The sequence below is a fragment of the Bactrocera oleae genome, chromosome 6, assembly GCF_042242935.1.
Source record: "Bactrocera oleae isolate idBacOlea1 chromosome 6, idBacOlea1, whole genome shotgun sequence".
NCBI classification, from domain to species: domain Eukaryota; kingdom Metazoa; phylum Arthropoda; class Insecta; order Diptera; family Tephritidae; genus Bactrocera; species Bactrocera oleae.
This window is the reverse complement of record NC_091540.1, coordinates 20,368,141-20,387,235: the sequence shown is the minus strand read 5'-3', so window position 1 is coordinate 20,387,235 and position 19,095 is coordinate 20,368,141. Positions and strand designations below refer to the sequence as shown.

At 36.2% G+C, this 19,095-nt stretch overlaps 1 protein-coding gene across 8 annotated transcripts in view; it reads left to right on the top strand.

Moving 5' to 3' along the window:
• Positions 1 to 34: 34 nt before the first annotated feature.
• LOC106619204 (RNA-binding protein 6) overlaps positions 35 to 19,095 on the top strand; it is a 425,212-nt gene continuing 406,151 nt past the window's right edge. The window contains exons 1-2 of one of the 8 annotated variants that reach the window (XR_011397026.1): positions 35 to 314; positions 3,123 to 4,084. Coding sequence is in view for 7 of the 8 variants with exons in the window: in XM_036360378.2 (XP_036216271.1) it covers positions 4,005 to 4,084 (80 nt within the window). In the remaining variant the exon portion in view is untranslated. Of the gene's footprint in view, positions 315 to 383; positions 402 to 3,122; positions 4,085 to 19,095 lie in introns of those variants that run through there. The other 7 variants (XM_036360378.2, XM_036360376.2, XM_036360379.2 and 4 more) reach the window with 7 other exon arrangements.

The following is a 19,095-nucleotide window of genomic DNA, read 5'->3' as shown; positions in this document are numbered from 1 at the left end:
ACGGTCGGTTGATTGTGTTCAAAATACGTTCTGCCATTTCGCCTGAGTTCTGATAGTTTCTCGGTTTGGATTTCAGTATCGCATAGGAAGTTGTCGCGAGCGTTTGTTTTGTGGAGCTTGGTCGAATAGCTAAATAGGAATGCAAAAGGCAAACGTTTGCCGCAATCAACGCAAAAATCACTCGCCCGCAATACCAATGCAAATTCGATAAGAAAAAAATAGTTTTCGCTACCGCAGAGTCATCTACAAAAAAAAAAAACAAATGAACGTGTGTACATACATATGTATATTTCAAATATAGCACAAAGAAAACTGTAAATTTGTGATGTTTTTTGTTATTTTTTGTATATTCTTAAAGTGATGCAATACAATTTATTAAAAAAATGAGTTAATGCAAAAAAGTACATAAAAAAAATTAAATTTCGTGAAAGAAAACATAATCGCACATGCATGCAATTTACTGAATAGTGTAACGAAAAATCCAAAGAGGCGCTGCGAAAGTCTTTGACACCCAAGGGGATCCCAACTTTTTTCACCAATTAAAGCGCACTAATGGATTAATCAAAATCTTTTACCTATTTACTTATACTTATGCCGAGTTAGATAAATAGTGCTAGTCGTAATGACCAAAATGCGCGGGTCCAAAAAATTTCTTTAATTTAAGCGGAAATCGTGACATTTTTGATGTTTTATGGCGGTGTGTACATTTGTTCAAAAATGGCAATGAAAAGAAACAGGAATCGCTCCGGCATTTTTATATATTTCCAGCGGTTTGGTTGTAGTTTCTTTATACTAAACTCTGATAATGTGACAGTGGGTTGTGTGCGCGGCTACCATTTCTTGAGAGGCAGGATTAGATAAAACGAACCAAATTTTAATAGCTAACGCCTCTCAATAGCGTCAATAAGGGTGCACCACGGCTCGAAAACGTCGGAGGGAATTGATGCAGGAGTCGCAAGACTACGCACCAAACTCTCCATTCCCATGAGAAGTTTTCCAAGCATCTTCAAAGCGGAAGTCTATGCTATAAGTCGGTGTGTAGAGATGAACCTAACCTGCTTATAAGGTCAAATTGCTACTAGTGCAGGAGTGTATAGGATAGCCTATCAAACCGCAAAGTGCACCTTTTTTGGGTGCCTGGTCACAGGGGTATAGCCGGCCGGGGGTATAACCGGCTGACAAGCTGCCTCGCTTTGTAGCCTCCACAAAAATTGTAGGACCAGAATCTTGCATTGCGGTTGATAGTGGGAAATAGTAGGCAGGAAGAGACATTAGCAAAAACTCAAAGGCATGCGCCATACCAGGTTGCTAATGAGGGGATACGACCTCAGAAACTGCCGGTTCTGCGACATGGAGCCGGAAACCCCAGAACACCTGCTAGTAGACTGCATAGCAAATAGGGATCACATCGCCTCACTATCACTGTATATTGGAGTTCATCATGTGCTGGGGCTAGGTGAGTCCTTGTGAATTAGGGGAGGGCAGACCTTAGGGCGCGGTGCATATCTCAATTCTAATCTATCTAAGGGTGCACCATAAACTGTTTCATGGGCCGTTCAGATACTTCTGCTTCCAAACGCTATAACGTAGTAATCGCAAAGATGTTAGCGTCTTACTAACTTTGTTTTAATGACATTAGAGAGTCTCACACTTAGTGTATTGTAGTCAGTCGATATCTTTTCCATTGTTGAATTCAGCTAAGGGAATTGAATCCTTGTAAAAACAATTCCATAAATTGATATTTAGTTCTTTTTCTATTTGGTGAAGAACCAGGCATTTCAATAACTTCCAAAAATGTTTCCAGCTACTAAAAAAGTGCTTAAGTATTTAGTTTTCTTCTGCAAAGTTGCCGTTACGGTAGTAGGCATATTCTCACCTCTTTATACAAATAAATCAGTTAAATCATATGAAATATTTTTTGTTATTCACTTCTTATGTGCTTTCTATTGAGTACCCAATAAAACCGTCTACTATATTCCATTGAATTTTCACTATCTTACTCAATTTACTTCGTTTTATTCCATTACACATTTCGCTTTCGATTTCCATCAATCAATGCTGATCGAGTTCAATAAAATGCCAGCAAGTTAGATTCAATGTATCGTGAAATTTTCTGCTATTACCAACCCTCCTTCTACTTCTGACCTACAGTAAGGCTTTCAACAAGTAGTCTTTGTTTATTGGATTTTATTTGCTGAAATTAAAATATGCCCCGTGAGAGTATTTTGAGCTCTGCAGCTTAGTTGTCGTCTCAGTCCCCATATGAGTATAAATCATTTAATTTACAATATCTGTTGCTAATGGAAGCAGGAAAAGTAGCTTTGACGTTGTCGGTAACTGCGACAGAGACGTTCAAAATTACTACTAATTGCGGTCACGTGTTTTCGATTGTTGTAGCGGCGATCTAACTAGTTGCATACAAGTAGATCGACAATGCGCGAAATACGAGTAGTGGTTTGCAAAGCGTACTCAAGGGAAGCTTTTAATATGCGTGTTTGGTGGGAAGGTACTTAGAAAAGTTTGTGTGAATTGCATAAAACGAATAGATCTGAGTCGAAAATTGTGCGCAGGTATTTGTGTTTTCTCAGTACAAGTTTCTATATATGAATATGCGGCCTTATGTAATTAAGTCATAGAATATTTTACGTCCGTTGGCTGCTACATGAAATCCATCCTGGGTGTTTCTGTTATTTTGAGCGGGAGGGTGGTCTCCGCCACCATTCGGAAATTCCCAACTCATTGGAACTTATTCTTTACGTTGTAGTTCATTTGTTCGAAAAATGTTTGCCCTAATTTGTATATAGCATCACGTGCTCATGGCAGAGTCGGTATTTTAATCATTCAAACAACGATCTTAAGAGTTGTTTACACTGTTCTCTCTTCCCTACACTATCCTATGTACGGATTCATTCTAACGAGAGCGAGTCAAGGTTGTTGGACTGATTCTAGTACCTAGTAGATGAATTTTATTAAACGCTACCTACAAAATTAATAATTTTTGGAAGAAGACTAACTTTACTAATAATGATATTAAATATGAAAAGAAAATTCTGTCTTTCGATTGCGTTTATGTGTAATCCGTGTAATTGCCATGTTGTAGAAATAATATTTGTTGCCAATAGCTTCTACGAATACGGTGATCCACGGACACAGTGTTTGCCTATTAACTTTCAAAGTAATGCATACAAACGAATTCAAACTGAACTGATTTCTGATTTCTGAATTTGAATTTATCATTATTATCGTTTTAAGTGCAAGGAATTCAGCTGTGTGCAATAGACTACATACATACATATGTACATAATTCTTACAAGAAGTATAGCTCCTCCGACGGGTATTCGAACTTGTAGTTTATAGCGAGCACGCGGCGATGCATGGTGGTTCATTGGAATATTTATGATATGAACTAGTTAATATAAGTAGAATAAAAATTAAGTGAATAAAGTTAAATCTAAATCAAATGAAATTATCGTGCAATTAAATTCGTGCTACAACAACATCTTGGAAAGCTACTTGAACTAGAATGTGGTATAAGTTTGACTAATCCAAGTCCAGAATCGTGCGCGCAGCCTTAATAATTACATATTCGTGGCTATGTATGTGTATATATACATATGTATCAATTAGACTACGAGCGTTGTAGTAGTGCGCAGTTTAGAAATCGATCGTTGCGCAGGCGGAATTGGATTCAGTTACACTCGTCGCCGTCATTATAATCTTCGCCTATCCATGTTAATACACAGCGTTGGAATTGACATCGACGTGAGATCTTACCTTGTTGCCTGAGGTAATGCATGCGATAGGTTTCCTATGCCCTTGAGGAAGGTGTCCGAGTCTCTTAGTCATAGCCATAGTTATATCCTTAGATATAGTGTGTGTAGTTAACCGCCAACTAGACGTGCATACCTCAACAGGGCTAATTGGAATTAAGCCGACAAATTCATCGTGTCAACGAGATCAATTGAATTTTTAGATACCAAAAGGCGATCGCCGTTATACCAAAAATGGATATGAAAATGGAGTTAGTAAGTCAGTCGCAAGAGATGAGTACCGGTTCTCCATCAGAGGTGCCAAACGATCCAGGGTAAGGAAATCTCTATGCTAAGCGTAATACATACACAACATACAATATACCTATGACAATTAAGTAAGATAAGGGTGTAACTGAACATTTTATACTTTTGCAAATTTCAAGGATCAAAGCCGGGGAAATATCTTCAGGTATTGGCAAACATGTTGCGAAAGTATTAAACTTTCATTATTTGACGAAATCGTGAATTAATAACAATCAAATTTGGTAGTTTATTAATTTATATTATAGGTCATACCCTCACTTAGTCTTATCACTATATTTTACTTCCCGTCAGCGAAAATTATATTAAAATCACCTTCAATTTCATAAATATATTACTCATACACTGATCGCCATATTCGGCATATGGTTTGTTAGAATTGTTATAATTACCATATATCATTATATGTAGTTTCTGGGAGTTTGAGTAATTTGTAGACAAATTTTAAATATTTTCTGCATTAAACTATAGTATATCCAATATTATAGGTTTTTATATTAGGTATATGGGAGATAGGGTTTTTCTTGACTCGATTATATATTTTTGGCATTACCACATATTATTATTGTAACAGTAAACGATGCTCATTGAGTTTCATAGATACATTGTTATCAGAAAAGCAATTTTCTCAATCATTAAAATAACTAACATATTGGCCGATATATGCGGTGTAAAGTCAACCGAGAAGTACTGTACCGATTAAACCCATTTTTAACATACAAACAAACCATTATTAGGAGAATATTTTCAGTTGAAAAATAGCAACAGTATCTGGGTGCTTGAACAGTTGATCTCTGAATTTGAAAATTTTTGGTCGTAAGGTGGTACACCTTAAAGACACTATTTGTGCAAAGTTTTATCCCGATATAACTTAGACGCATATGTATACATATTCATTGGTGTTTGATTTTTATATTGGAAAGTGCATGAATCAGATTGAATTTAAAATTGTGCTACATGGAAAGTAAGCGAGGCTGCGGGCCGATTTCGCCGTTAAATTTTCGTACTGTAACATAGGAATGTTAGGATAATAGTACGTACTGAATTTGGTTGAAATTGGTCAAGTAGGTCCTAAGATACGTGATTTTCCCTAAATGTGAGCTATGCCACGCCTATCGTCCATTTCGGATATCAAGTTGAATGTCTCGGACGCATTTATTTATTGATTTATCACACTTTTAGTAGTTTTTAACAAACTCGTTATATGGGGAGTGGCCGGAGTTATAATCTGAGTTCATCCATTTTCACACTGTCGGATATATGTATGTATACATATATTATATGAGTATATATTACGTTGTAAAAATTAGCGAAGTCAGACTGTGACCACGCCTACTTCGCAAACATCACATTTTTAAATTCCATATAATTTTTCACGATACAAGGACTAGGTGTGTTCAAATGAAAAGGTGAATTTTGAATTTTTTTTTAAAGTACCCTTTTACTCATCATTATCTAGTTTGTCCCCTTCAAAGTAATCAACCTCGGGTATAATACACTTGTGCCAACGTTTTTTCCAATCCTCGAATCACTTCTGAAATGCGTTTTTCGGTATGGCCATCATTTCTTCCAATGATGTGTGAGTTGGTGCATTATCGCAATTTCGGAACAAACTACGCTGCCACATGTTTCATGTCAAAAAAATTCGAGAAAATTTAATGACATGGGCCGATTGATATACCAACAGCGATTTTCAAGAACGATTTTTTTCACTGTTTCGATGTTTTCTTCGCTTGCTGACTTGGTCGCACCTCCGGGATGCTCATCGTCATCAACGCCATCTCGGCCTTCTGTAAAGCGCTTGTACCACTTATAAACACTTTTTGGACTGGACTCACCGAATGCCACAGTAACGCAAAATTGAATACATATTCTTTTATTCAATTCTTTCAAAGTCAAAAATCGAAGAGCAGACAAAAACGTGACTAACTGTTTTTTTGTCAAAAATAAACTACTAATCGAAATTGGCTCCTAATGCAAGCACTTGATAAACATATGTATGTGTCCGATTATAACAAAAGCAAAATAGCGAATATACACAGCCCGCGAAAAATCAAAATTCACTTTTTGCTTTGAACACACTTCATACATATACATATGTATAATATATCAAGCACTCAATAAGACATCGGTATAAAACTTCGCTAAAATAGTGCGTTCAAGGTAATATATATCTCTCCACGAAAGCTGATCCAAATCAAACCATAAATTTTCAAACCCCTAGATACCGAATAGGTGAACTCCTGTGTCTACTCCTGACTTTATACCGAAAATATATAAAATGAGGAGGTGTTGTCTGGTGTATAGTGTGAGAAAAAAAAAAATATATTTTTCCACAAACAAAAAAAATATACGTTCACGTAATTAATTCAATTGTAATTTTTTTATGTTAAATTTTTGGTTTTCACTTGAGATCATTCTCATTTTTAATTTAGTACATGTTTCAGGTACGCGAGTATAGGAACATATTACACATATTACATCTACTATACTATATAAAAAATACCAAAATATATTATCCCTAAACATATTATTATTATAAATATATTGTAGTATGAATATAATGTATTGTAAATATGCATAGCAAGACAAAAATAGTGCCAAATATTTTAAATTATGAGATCTTAAGAGCACTTAAAAAAATCTTTTGCCGACCAAATGTAATGAAAGTGTTCACAAATCGAACAAATTTAAAAAGAGAAATCTTCAAGTATTATCAGATATCTTGATTAATTCAAGATTTTACCAAAAAAATTTGAATTTTAAAGATAAATCTTCACTGCTGTCAACACTGAACTTGACCCAAATTTCACAGCTGTTTAGTATAATATTTTCAGATTCGATAGCTTGGAGAACAGTCGGAAAACTATTTAGCAACCCTGCCACTGAATATGATTGTGGCGTTAATGAAAAAACCCTGTTCATTTATTGGACAAAGAAAATTTTCTAAAGCATAGCATTTAAAATGGATCATTTCACAAAGTGGTGGATCACTGGCCCAAAAGAAAAAAATGGACCAAATTTGGTCCCAATGGACTAAAACGGTAACCGCCACGTATACTTGATACCGTACATTTCGATAAATATACCCAATATTTTAAATTTCGTTCCTTTGGTTAGGTTTATGTGTCATAAATCTCATTGGAAGCATAATTCCGACACAAATATTGTGGATATCGGTGTGTGTCTTCCCTCAGCACTAATATGAAGATTATGGACATTTGTATTAGTCAAATTGTTTTCAAAATAAATATATCGGATTTTCTGATTATATGACCTATTTAAGTTAGACACCAAATATGATTGTGATCCATTCATAATTTCGTTGAATAATGAATATTGAATTCTTTCGCAATATTTTTATAATCTTGCAAGATGATAGATATGGGGTTATATATGTAAGTGTATATAAATGATCAGAGTGTTGAGAAGAGTCGAAATAACTGAATGTCAGTCTGTCCTTCCGTCCATGCAAGCGATAACTTGAGTAAAAATTGGGATATATTGATGAAATTTGGTACATATGTACCTTGGCGCCCAAAAAGAGTTCGTATTACAGATGGGCGGAATTGCCACGCTCCCAAAACTGCGCACGAATAGTACCTTTCAGGTGTGCCACCTTACCACCAAAAATTGTTCAAATCGACATAAAACTATTCAAGCCCCTTGATAGCAAATATGTGGACCACAGTTCCTATTGTGAACTTTTTATCGAAAAGTTCTTTTCTGATAATGATATGAATGTATGCCAAAAATGTTTTAAATCGGAACAATAATTCCTTTAGCCCCAATATACCTAATAGAAAGATTGTCGAGCTTCCGGCTGATTTTATATCTCATAATCGGCAAATATGTGAGTTATTTTAATAAAATTGAGAGATCGTGTTTTTTAAACATCTAGTTGACTTTACTCCTTATATATTGATGTTGGTATGGGAGGTACCTTAAGGGAAAAAAATGAGAATTGTCAGTAAATTTTTTTGTATGCTATTTTACAAAAGTAGTAATATGGCATTATTATACAATGTTTTGACTTGAAGTCACGAAAATTTCAAAAATGTGTTGACCCAGTTCCAAAAACAAGGTCCTTGCGGTGACAATCATAAGTCCTTGGAGATTCATCTAAAATCTATCGGATGAAAAAAGTTAGCTTTATAAATAGATAATCCAGCTAATAAATACGGGTAATTTGAGGGTTGGGAGTCAGCAAAACTGGATATGCACAAACATGATAAATGTAAAAATTTTTAAGTCATTAATTTTTACACCATTGTAACATGTTGCATGAAAAAGATGTAGAGTTATAAGTATATATTCAAATTATCAAAATGACAAAACGTGTTGAATTCCGAGCGACTGTCTGTCCGTCCGTCCGTCTGCCCCTGCACGTGAATAAAAATTTAGAAGTTTTGATGAAACTTGATACATATGTATAGTCCTTGACGCCCCAGTGAGTTATGCATATGACCATAATCGAACCATTGCCAAGCCCACAAAATCCCGTTAATCGAAAACTTATAAAGTGCCATAACTAAGCCACCAATTAAGATACAGAACTGTACTTTGTACAGGGCAACGTCGTAATAATTCGCATCTGTGGGCCGAAAATGTGGGAGTGGCTCGCCCCCTAACAGCCTTAAAGTATATATTTTAAAAACAATGGAAGCTAACTCGACCAAACTTGCTGAAATTAAGCCTATCTAGCTCTTCCTCATACGCTGTGAAAATAATAACAATGAATCCATACCCTCTATAGCGGTTATGCTGAAAACTATTTAAAGCACGATAACTTACTAAATAATTACATCAAAAGCTTTAAATTTCACACCCAACATGGTACGAAAGGCTTGCATTGGACTCAAATTAAAAATTGGGCAATGGACCGCCTACATTTCGATACAATTTTATATCTCAGTAACTACGCTTGTATTGATTGCTTTACTTCAACAAGTTGTCCAATATCAGTGATAGTATACAGCGACGATTTGTTTCATGTTCCTTTCAACGTACCAAGTGTGAAAGGATATTATGAACTTACATTAATTTGAAATTACAGGCAAAAGTTTTGTTGTTTTAATATATCCTGAACTAAATTCGACGATGTTTTAGATAATTAATTATAATATAATTTCTATGATTTTATCACAGAGTTTCGGCCGCTTTTATTTCGTGGTTTCATATAGTGCACGTAGAATAGAATACATATCCGTATATTTTATTTTTACTTTTTAATACATTTTTCTTAAGAAAATGTAATTTTTATTTCACTTATCTATTGGAAGACCAAATACAAGGAGGAGAAAACCATTGTGTTCAATTTGATCTATAAGTATATATAATAAACCCTGCTATTTTATGGTGTAACAAAGTAACGTTTAGTGAATGAACCTGCTATACTTTGTCCGCTATAGTCTTGTTGTTTTGCGATGTGTTTTATATTGTTACCACTAAATTGTAAAAAAGTTGAGAGCGCTCTACACTTTCTTTATTCGCGTATTCGCTACCAGGTATGTCTAAATTCATTGAATTAAACTTCCTAGATGCGGGTTCGTATATTACATATTTATTGCTCAGAAATCATATGCGGCGAGCGTTAACTGATGCAGCAGACGACGCAGTCTATAAAAAATTTATTATATATGGATGAGAATTCCCGCAGTGAGTGTTCATGTGTTACATGTACATGAGTCTGGGCAGCCCATCAACTTTGTCCGCGCGTCGCATCGCTGCTCGCGTCGCACGCGTGTCAAAAGCGGCGCGCTTTGGATAATTGCCGATGCTGTTGCACCCTACAAAATACTATAAATACTTTACAGAGTATTGCTTTATTGTTGTTGGATTTAAACGATTCACTTGCTCGGCGAAATTCGTTTTCTCCTTTCTGTGGTTACTTTATTAAAAAAAAGATGTAAATAAATGAAAGCAGCAAGTTGCCACTAAAAATAAATATGCAAAGTGAATTGTATTAATAGCTAGGCATTATTTATTTAGGAATTTTCTCCCGATCGCTCTCACTCCATTCTGGCTGCATCTAAATCTCGGCAGTATTGTTGATTGCTATTCGGACGACGAATCGTCGGCTGATGGTTAGGCTAGGGGCTGAATGCGGACGAGTGGTTGAGCCAATGGGAAAACGAGCAGACAGACAAACGAAGGAAAGGAAGTATACGGAGGGTAAGATGAGGAAGTAGGCGACAACGTTCTTCTATTAGCGAACTTGCGTATGTTTGAACATTTGTATGCACTGTGTGCGTTCGTATGTATGCTTGCCATGTGTCCCCAAATTGCTTGGTCCAAATGCGTTCGTTACTGAAAGCACAATTTTTTGTGGCATGCATATTCAGCTTGAGACACATGCTCGCTATGTGACGGTGTGGATGAATGACTGCGCGCAGTCGTGGCACGCATTCAGGCGCATCAGCCCTGTGGGACGAAGCGGAGAATTTCTCAATGGAGCAGCATTCAGTATACTCTTATACATATGTATGTAAGTTGTGCTTGTGTGCTTTGCAGTGAATGAACGTGTAGCTACACGGGCATGTTTGAGTGTGTTGCTTTGGCCACTCTTGGTGTTATCGCCATCAAATGCATTTTGAATTAATTCAAGATTTATGCATTTATCATTTCTTTTGCAGTACTTCTGAATCGGCTTTTTGTCTTTGGCGCGTTGGAATACTGCAATAAAAGATTGCAGCCGTGGTGGGCTGTGGAACTAGCGGCTCATTTCGATTGCGTTTTCAAAGAAATACATTTCTATCTTTTTCTGCCATCGAATGGTTGCTTTCTTGTTTCTGTTGTTTTGTGTTCCGCTGTCATATGCTAGTTCTTGTAATATACAAATGTATGTATGTGTTTCAACACTTGCACCTGCCATATTGCTGCAGCCACATATGGAGGCAGGTGCTCTATTTATAATCAAAATCGCATAAATCTTACACATATTGCGGTTTTTTGGTATTTAAGAAGGTATAGACGACTTAAAGATATATACCTATATATATAGTTTTATTTATATAATAGGCATCAGGGTGACCATTTGACTTTCAGTCCATCCGTCGGCAAGCGATAACTTGTCTGAAAATTGATACAGCTTGCTAAAACTGGATGCATGCATTCCTTGTCACTCTGATGAGTTTGTTACTGCAGATGAGTAATATATTGTATATACACACATTTACTTTATATATAGAGTATGAGTACCGGAAGTTTGAAATTCCTATATTAGGTATATACATATATGGTGCCTAGGAGAAGTATTGACCGGATTTTACTCTAAAAAAACATGTACAGTTAGCGTTAATTGACATTTCAGCACTATTTAAGAGAAATTAATACTTTGTATGTGCATCTTTGGCCTCTATCACGGTGTATAGTCTTGTATTCATTGAATGCACCAAATTTTGTATAAGTTCAAGTGGTACCTTTGTCCATATTTCCTGAAGAGCAGCCTTATCCTCATTTTTGCTATTAATTCTGCGCTCTCGTAACCTCGTCTCCATATGGATCCACAATTCGACACACGATTTAAAAGCGGTGATTTCGGCTTGAAAGACTAAGAACGTCCTGGGCGGCCAAAAAAGTTTGAAAATGAGGAAGTGGAATCATTACCCAAAGACTGTTGCCAAACATGAGAAGAGCTCGCCGTATCTTTGGGAGCCTCTAAAGAAAGAAAATTGGGCGTCATATGAATTGAAGTTAAGAGACGTTGAAAGATGATTTTGCATTTCAGAAAATATGTTTAAACGCTACAAAAAAGTTTTTTTTATCGGATTGTGAGTGATAATGAAAAATGGATTTACTCGATAACTCTAAACGCAAAATATTATAGTGAAACCTGGCCAACCAGCCAAATCAACGGCAAAACAGATACAAGAACAAGATAGGTGTTTAATTATGAGCTTCTAACATCAGGTCAAACTATTAAACATATAATCAAATTGAGGAGAGCGATTGCCGAAAAACCCCGAAAATTTACGACTATACATGAGGCGATAATTTTCCATCTTAACAACGCCCGGCCTCATGTTGCAAAATGGGTTAAAAATTATGTGGAAATAGGAGCTGCGAAATTTTGCAAAACGAAAGCAAGAAAACACATTAGCTTTGAGTAGACCGAAGCTTTAATAAGGATTCACACAAGAGTTGATTTTGATCGGTCAGCTTTTATGGCAGATATATGCTATAGTGGTCCGTATTTTGTCGTATGCTATAGTGGTCCGATATCGGCGGTTCCGACAGACATTGGGCAATTAAATATACATGTGTACATATCTACAAATATCGATTCATTTGTTCAAATTGAAACTCGTTATTCTACGGTTCAAGGCATTCGCAAAAGTATCTGTAGCAAATGGAGAAACAGATTTACATCGCTACTTGCATATTTTGCAACAATTGCCTTTTAAACGAAGGTTTTTTCTCGGGCCTGTAATGCAAATGCAAATTTTCCCTCTGATACTCTCAAAGCAAAGTTTCCCAAAGTTGCACCGCAGAATAAGTATGTATGTATATATGTATCGGCACATGAACTCGTGTAGTAATATTACTTTTTGTGCTGACAATAAAGATTCACCGCACCTCGGCTCCCCATAAAGCGAGTGCTGCCATCAAAGCGAGATAGTTGAGCAGCCAAGCAGGCAGATAGTCGGTGGTAATCAGGGCTACTTACAATGCCACTACAACTAAAGCAATTGTATACGCATAGATAGCTGCAATAATGATTAGAGTAATGAAATAGTATAATGATGCAGAACTAACGGTTTTCAAATAGGTTGTGGATTTTCAAATGTTGGAAATTTAAAGAAAAACGGAAGACATACATATATTACGTTAAACAAGTATGTGAGTATACATGTACTTCTGATATATGGATGTATGGGCGCAGACAGTTTTTCAATGAGCGCGAAAAGATAATGGACACATGGTACGATTTTTAGTAAATCGTGCGGATAGTAAAATCTCTGCGAAAAGTAAAGGCTGTGCTGGAATAACTCTTTTTTTGAGTAAAAAATACGAGATTGCTACTAAGGTCACCGAATACCAGGTGTAAGGATAGTATAGACGTATATAGGTGTGCTAGAAGGAAAGGTGCATTACATAGCTAAGATTGATGTGGAGAAGTGGTCAGTATTATGCTAAAACTTATTGGATGCGGCAAATGCGTTTGGTATGTCGATAAGTGAGAGTTTAACATTTAATAAAGATCATTTCATTCAGAGCTCAACATAGGTTTAGAGAAACCTGTTTAGAAAAGTATGTAATATCAGTATAAGCTCCATGAAACTTATAGTTAACCAATGTTTGTTTTGAAAAAGCACGTTTCAATAACCCTAATCTCCATAATAGTCAAATCGCCTGAAATGGCATGATGGCGAGTATTTGCTTAAAATTTATGGAATATGGAATATGTATGGATCGAAGCAAATATTATAATATAATATAGAGATCTCCATACGGAAAAGAGATGAAACCGCCAGTATCAAAATTCTGTGATATAATATTTGTTTAGCTATCAGCTTACGAATTACCACGACGTTTAAGATAAAACTATTCTTCACTCCATACTATATTCTTGTCCTGAACGGGGTATATTAAGTTTATCACGAAGTTTGTAACACCCAGAAGGCAACGTCGGCTCTTCAGTCACGACTGTATAAATTTGGGAATAGCGGTTAAAACTCCGTCCGTAATAAAATTTTAAGCTTCGAAGTTGCATGAACGTTATAATACCCTTTACAAATACAAAGGTTGATTACAAGAATTTGATTCCGATCGTTCGATTTGTATGTCAGCTATATTATATAGTGATCTGAACTGAACAACTTCTTTGGAGATTACATTGTTGCCTTAAAAAATAACTTTTGGTGAAGATACCTCGTCAAATGAAAAAATTTTCAATGCAAACATTTTACTCCGATCGTTCAGTTAATATGGCAGCTATATGCTATAGTGATCCGATTTAAATAATTTATTTGAAAATCACATTGTTGCTTTAGGAAATAACTCATGCCAAATTTCATGAAGATATTACGTTAAATAAAAAAGTTTGTTTGGCAGCCTTATGCTATAGTGGTCCGATATCGGCTGTTCCGACAAATGAGCAGCTTCTTAGTGAGAAAATGACAGGGGCACAATTTCAGATCGCTAGCTTAAAAACTGAGGGACTAGTTCGCATATATACAGGCAGACAGACGGACATGGCTAAATCAACTTAGCTCATTATGCTGATCATTTATGCATATATTTTATAGGGTCTTCGACGTTTCCTTCTGGGTGTTACAAACTTCGTCGCAAACTTAATATACCCTCTTCAGGGTATAAAAATAGTTCCAAATTTGAAAAAAATTATTTGTTCATAATAAAGTAGATTTTGTTTATAACAAAAAAAGCGAACAGTTCAACAGTTAGTTATTTTTATATAGAAATACTTTTCTTCGTATAGGCAAATGTTTAACGGTACTTTTTTTCAAAAGTGGAATTTTGAGAATTCATAACTCCAATATTTTTTATATTGAGTCGAAAGATACATTTCTCATATTTTGGCTCGAAGATCACTAAAAAAATGTTTTGTACAAAATAAATTTTTTAATGGAAATTTACGATGGAAAGACGCATATATATAAACATCCCTCTGTCTGTTCATCTGTCCGTGTGTAAATTAAAATTTTGCACGCGTCTGCTATTCGCAAGAAACTGCTCAAAATGGTGCTATTAGTTTTGTTAGACGTTAGTCCAAAGATTTTTGAGATCCGTAGTTCATACAAGAATTTTAAAACAGTTTTTCCTACAAGAACTTGATTCTGATCTTTCAGTATGATAGCTATTGTTACAGAGGTTCGATTTCGGAAGTTCCGACAAATGAGGAAAAACTGAGGGACTAGTATATACAGACAGACGGACATGGCTAAATCAACTCAGCACGTCACGCTGATCATACAAGTATAACATATATATAATTTATATGGTGCTTCTTTCTGGGTGTTACAAACTTCGTTGCAAACTTAATATCCCTTGTCACGAAATAATTAGTCATATGAGTTAAACTGAGTTCTGGGTTACTTAAGGGGTTACATCCACTTGCAAGACCGAAAAAATTCGTATTTTTGTAAATTTTTTTGAAGCGACATTTTATTTTACGAATAAAGTGGCTTAAAAAATCGAAATTATTGTCAAAAATCTTATTTATTCCATCTTTATCTGAAGAATATATTTAAGAATGTCGTGTGAAAATTTCAAGCCGATCGGTTCAGCCATTTAAGCGAAATTTTCCTCACCGACTCTGAAAACAGCGTTTCGAGAAAAAAATTCTTACAAATACGTTCATATCTTCAAAACTGTTTGCCGGATCAACTTTAGCTAACTTTAACATTCAAGAAAATATTTTCAAATGCATGCACAATTGTTCATCTTAAGTTAAGCATCAATCAAAATATCCCACCGTTTCGTTTGAGACTTTCAAAATATAATCTCTATCTATAATTTTGGACTCTACTGCATCTAAATTCTAACTCACGATTGCACGATTAAACACACTGTAAATAGTAAAATAAATGGCGAACGGTTTTTATTGATTTCTATGAAGTCATAGTAATACTCATCCGCGTTGAGCACACAACTTATTTGCTTCAAGCCACCTTATCGCTGTTAATTTGCTGAAGTGCGATAAATTTCAAACGCTATGCCATAGTGGTCCTCTTTCAATTTCGCCTCAATCTTTGGACAAAACCTATTTCACAGATCTACATATAGCTTAACTAGGCGCTTTGCCCCTGCTATCAATGCTATCATCGCCTTAATGTATTGTTACTGTTTTTGTAGTTATTGCGTTGCTGCAACAAAGCTCTGGCAATAATTTAATAGTGCGGCATGCAAATTTTTGGAGCTTTCAGAGTGTGCAACAACAGCGCTAAGCGATACGAGGCAATACGCCTGAGACGCTGCAGCGGCATGCAACAACAAATCCAAGTAAAGTGTGTAGATGTGAGAAAGTAAGCGCGGATGAAGAGTGGCGGGTGTAAGGTTGACAGCTTTGGAAAATGTACAAACCTTATTGGAATACGTATACATTATTATATACATATGTATCTACAAATGCATGAATTTGCAAACAATAAAAAGAATCGCATTACCAACATGTATGTATGTAGTGAAGAAGTTCAACACAAGTAGTTTTATAGAGTAAAAAAGTATAGCATAGTCGAAGCTTTCCGCACGATTAAATCTAGTCAGCGTCTACGGCGACAGCGAATAATAGGGTATAGGCGAAGGGACAAAGTGAAAAAGCAAAAAACTTTTGAACTCGGACCAGCAAACCGTTCATAAGTATATTCAAACATTTAATATCTTCGCGCTGTCATGGATACGACAAGCAGTAGAAACGCAGTTGAAGCCTAACGGCCAAGGAACTCTGCAGCGCCCCAGTCACCTGAACAAAGTGCCACCCACCCATGAATGCACTCATTCTCTGCACTATTTTTGTTGACTCTTTTCATGCCTACTTCTCGTTTCTAACTCCACTTCTTTTCTCTCGTAACTGCCATAAATAAATATCTTCGCTCCTTTCTTTGCTTGACTCACTGCGTAGACGGCCGTGTGTTGTTGCTCGTCGTATGCTGAGGCAGCGGAAGAGAATACTTGATATCAGCGCCACTGTCATCGCAATGACCATAAAGTATGATGAGACGGAAGCCACCAAGGGTGGGGGCGACCGGGTTGTAAATTATGAAATTATACGAGCGAATCGAAAATGCGGCGTGATGCTTCTTCGCCTTTGGTTTTATTTTCCTACAACCCTTTCGCTGTGTGCCCCACTAAAACTATAGCATTAGGTCTCAAAAGCAGCCTAACCAGTAGAATCCGATGTAAAGTATAATAAACTAAGATGAAATTGTGCCACAACAACAGCACAAATGACAATGATTATTGTGGGGTGACGGATAGGGATCTTAGGCGAAACGACGTCGTCTCATGAGCGAGTACCGTTAGTTGAATTCTTTGCTCTGTATCTGCACTCACATTACATATTATACGTTTTTGTTTGTTGCGTGTAGTTTCTTTTTTGCAGCAACTGGTTTTGTGCGCCGATCTTTTGGTATTGTTGCTATTACTTTCTATTTGAAAACATTGTTGCTGCTTTTTTGTTGCTATTGTTATAACCGTTGTAGTTGCTGCTTTTCCTATTTCTACAGCTCTTGTTGCTCCGTTGTTGTGTTGAGTTGTAGTGCTCCTCACATAATTTGTCATGTGAAAAATTAGTAGAGTTGCCAACGAATCTTCGAAGCGGCAAAAATGCATGCGTTAACAAGTATGTACTTTGTATTTTAAGCGGCACAGTGTGTAGCTTTCCAGTTATAGAAACGATAAAAACATATTAACAAATTACTCTCAGATTAAATAAATACACAATTACATTCACAATTTTTAGAAAAATATAGTGAGGAGAAATAGTGAATTGAAGACAACTGTAATTAATCAAATCCCTTTAATCGATTTTTGCAAAGGAAAGTGTAAGAATTGTTTGCGATTTAGTTCAATGAGATAAGCCTTAGTACACACACACTTCTCCACCCGTGATAAACTGGCGCACCCTAATAAAACACACCACACCTTGGAACACATTTAACCCCATATGAAGACACCACCATCTCTACAACACATTCGTTTCGTCAACGATCTCGAGCACCACGTTCAATTTAATTCAACTCCGTTTCAATACATTAAGATATATTTAATAATTTTATTGTGTTTTAAATACACGAAATTAAAATAAATTGTATGTACATTATTAATCGCGGGTGGATGTAAGTGTTGAATACATTGATGTATGCTTCCTAACAAATTGAGGAACTTTTAAATATAAATACGACTGTAATTTCGATGACCGTGAAGTCAAATTTAATGCGACAAAATCAAAGATGCATTGAAAATTATCCAGCATTGATAACTCACCATACTTCCAAACCAATTTCTTAATTTCCTGCAGCGTTCCACTTGTTACAAATGTTCGTTATATTCTTGCGTTGGTCCTCTAACGCTTTTCGCGACACATTTATCCTATATTAAAGTGAATTTTATTAGAAATTGATTTATTGATCGCACTTATAAATCACTTCTATCCGATTTTGTACTTTTTTGACAAATTATTGTCAAAAGTGTCCGGGAACTGAAAAAGCGTTGTCATCAAAAAATTTTAGCATAAAGTTTACTTTTGTGTACACTCTGTATATTTATTTTATTTCGTCGAGAACAAATTCTTGTGTGGTTGTGTAGACATATTTATTGCATTGCAGAAATCATATGACTTGCCCACTGTTAGCCGTAGTCACAGACTTTGCAGCCTTAGCTGTTTTTTAAAGGTGTGTGCTGATAAGGCATGCATATGGCCCACAATAATTTTGATCTTAAAACTAATCTCAATAGCATAACCCCCTTAACCAGGTTGTAACATTGCAGCCAGTGTGGGCAGCTGAGCATGCGGCAGGACGACAGGTGAACAGACATGCACGCAGCTTGGCAGACTGCTTAGTAATCGTCGTCTGAACAAGAGTAGTAACACCCCTTTAACCCCTTTATTTAAGCTGCCCCTCAGACTCCTTCCGCCTTTGTCACACCATTAGGGAGCTTTCGGCCACGTGCGTCAACAACCTCAGCCGCCAAACAACTTTCACACATACCTTGCGAATTTACTTGTTCATATGTATGCATCACTCTTTGTTACAATAGTTGCTGTCATTACAGTAAATAGTTGCTGCCCGCATTCGGTTGTCTACGACACTGCTTGCTGCCTGCCACTGACTTTTCGTTTTTTGCTTGAATTGTTGCTGCATTTGCTATTGCTATACTTCGCCACACTGATTGTAGCTGTTGTTGCTATTGTACTGCTCTCTATAGCAAAATAGTCCACAGTTTACAGTCTTTGACAGTTAGCAGACAACCAGTTCCTTTCGGTGCAGAAGCAGTCCGCATTTGGGCACCTAAATGGGTTACAATTCGACTTTAAGAAGATATACATATTTGCCTGAAA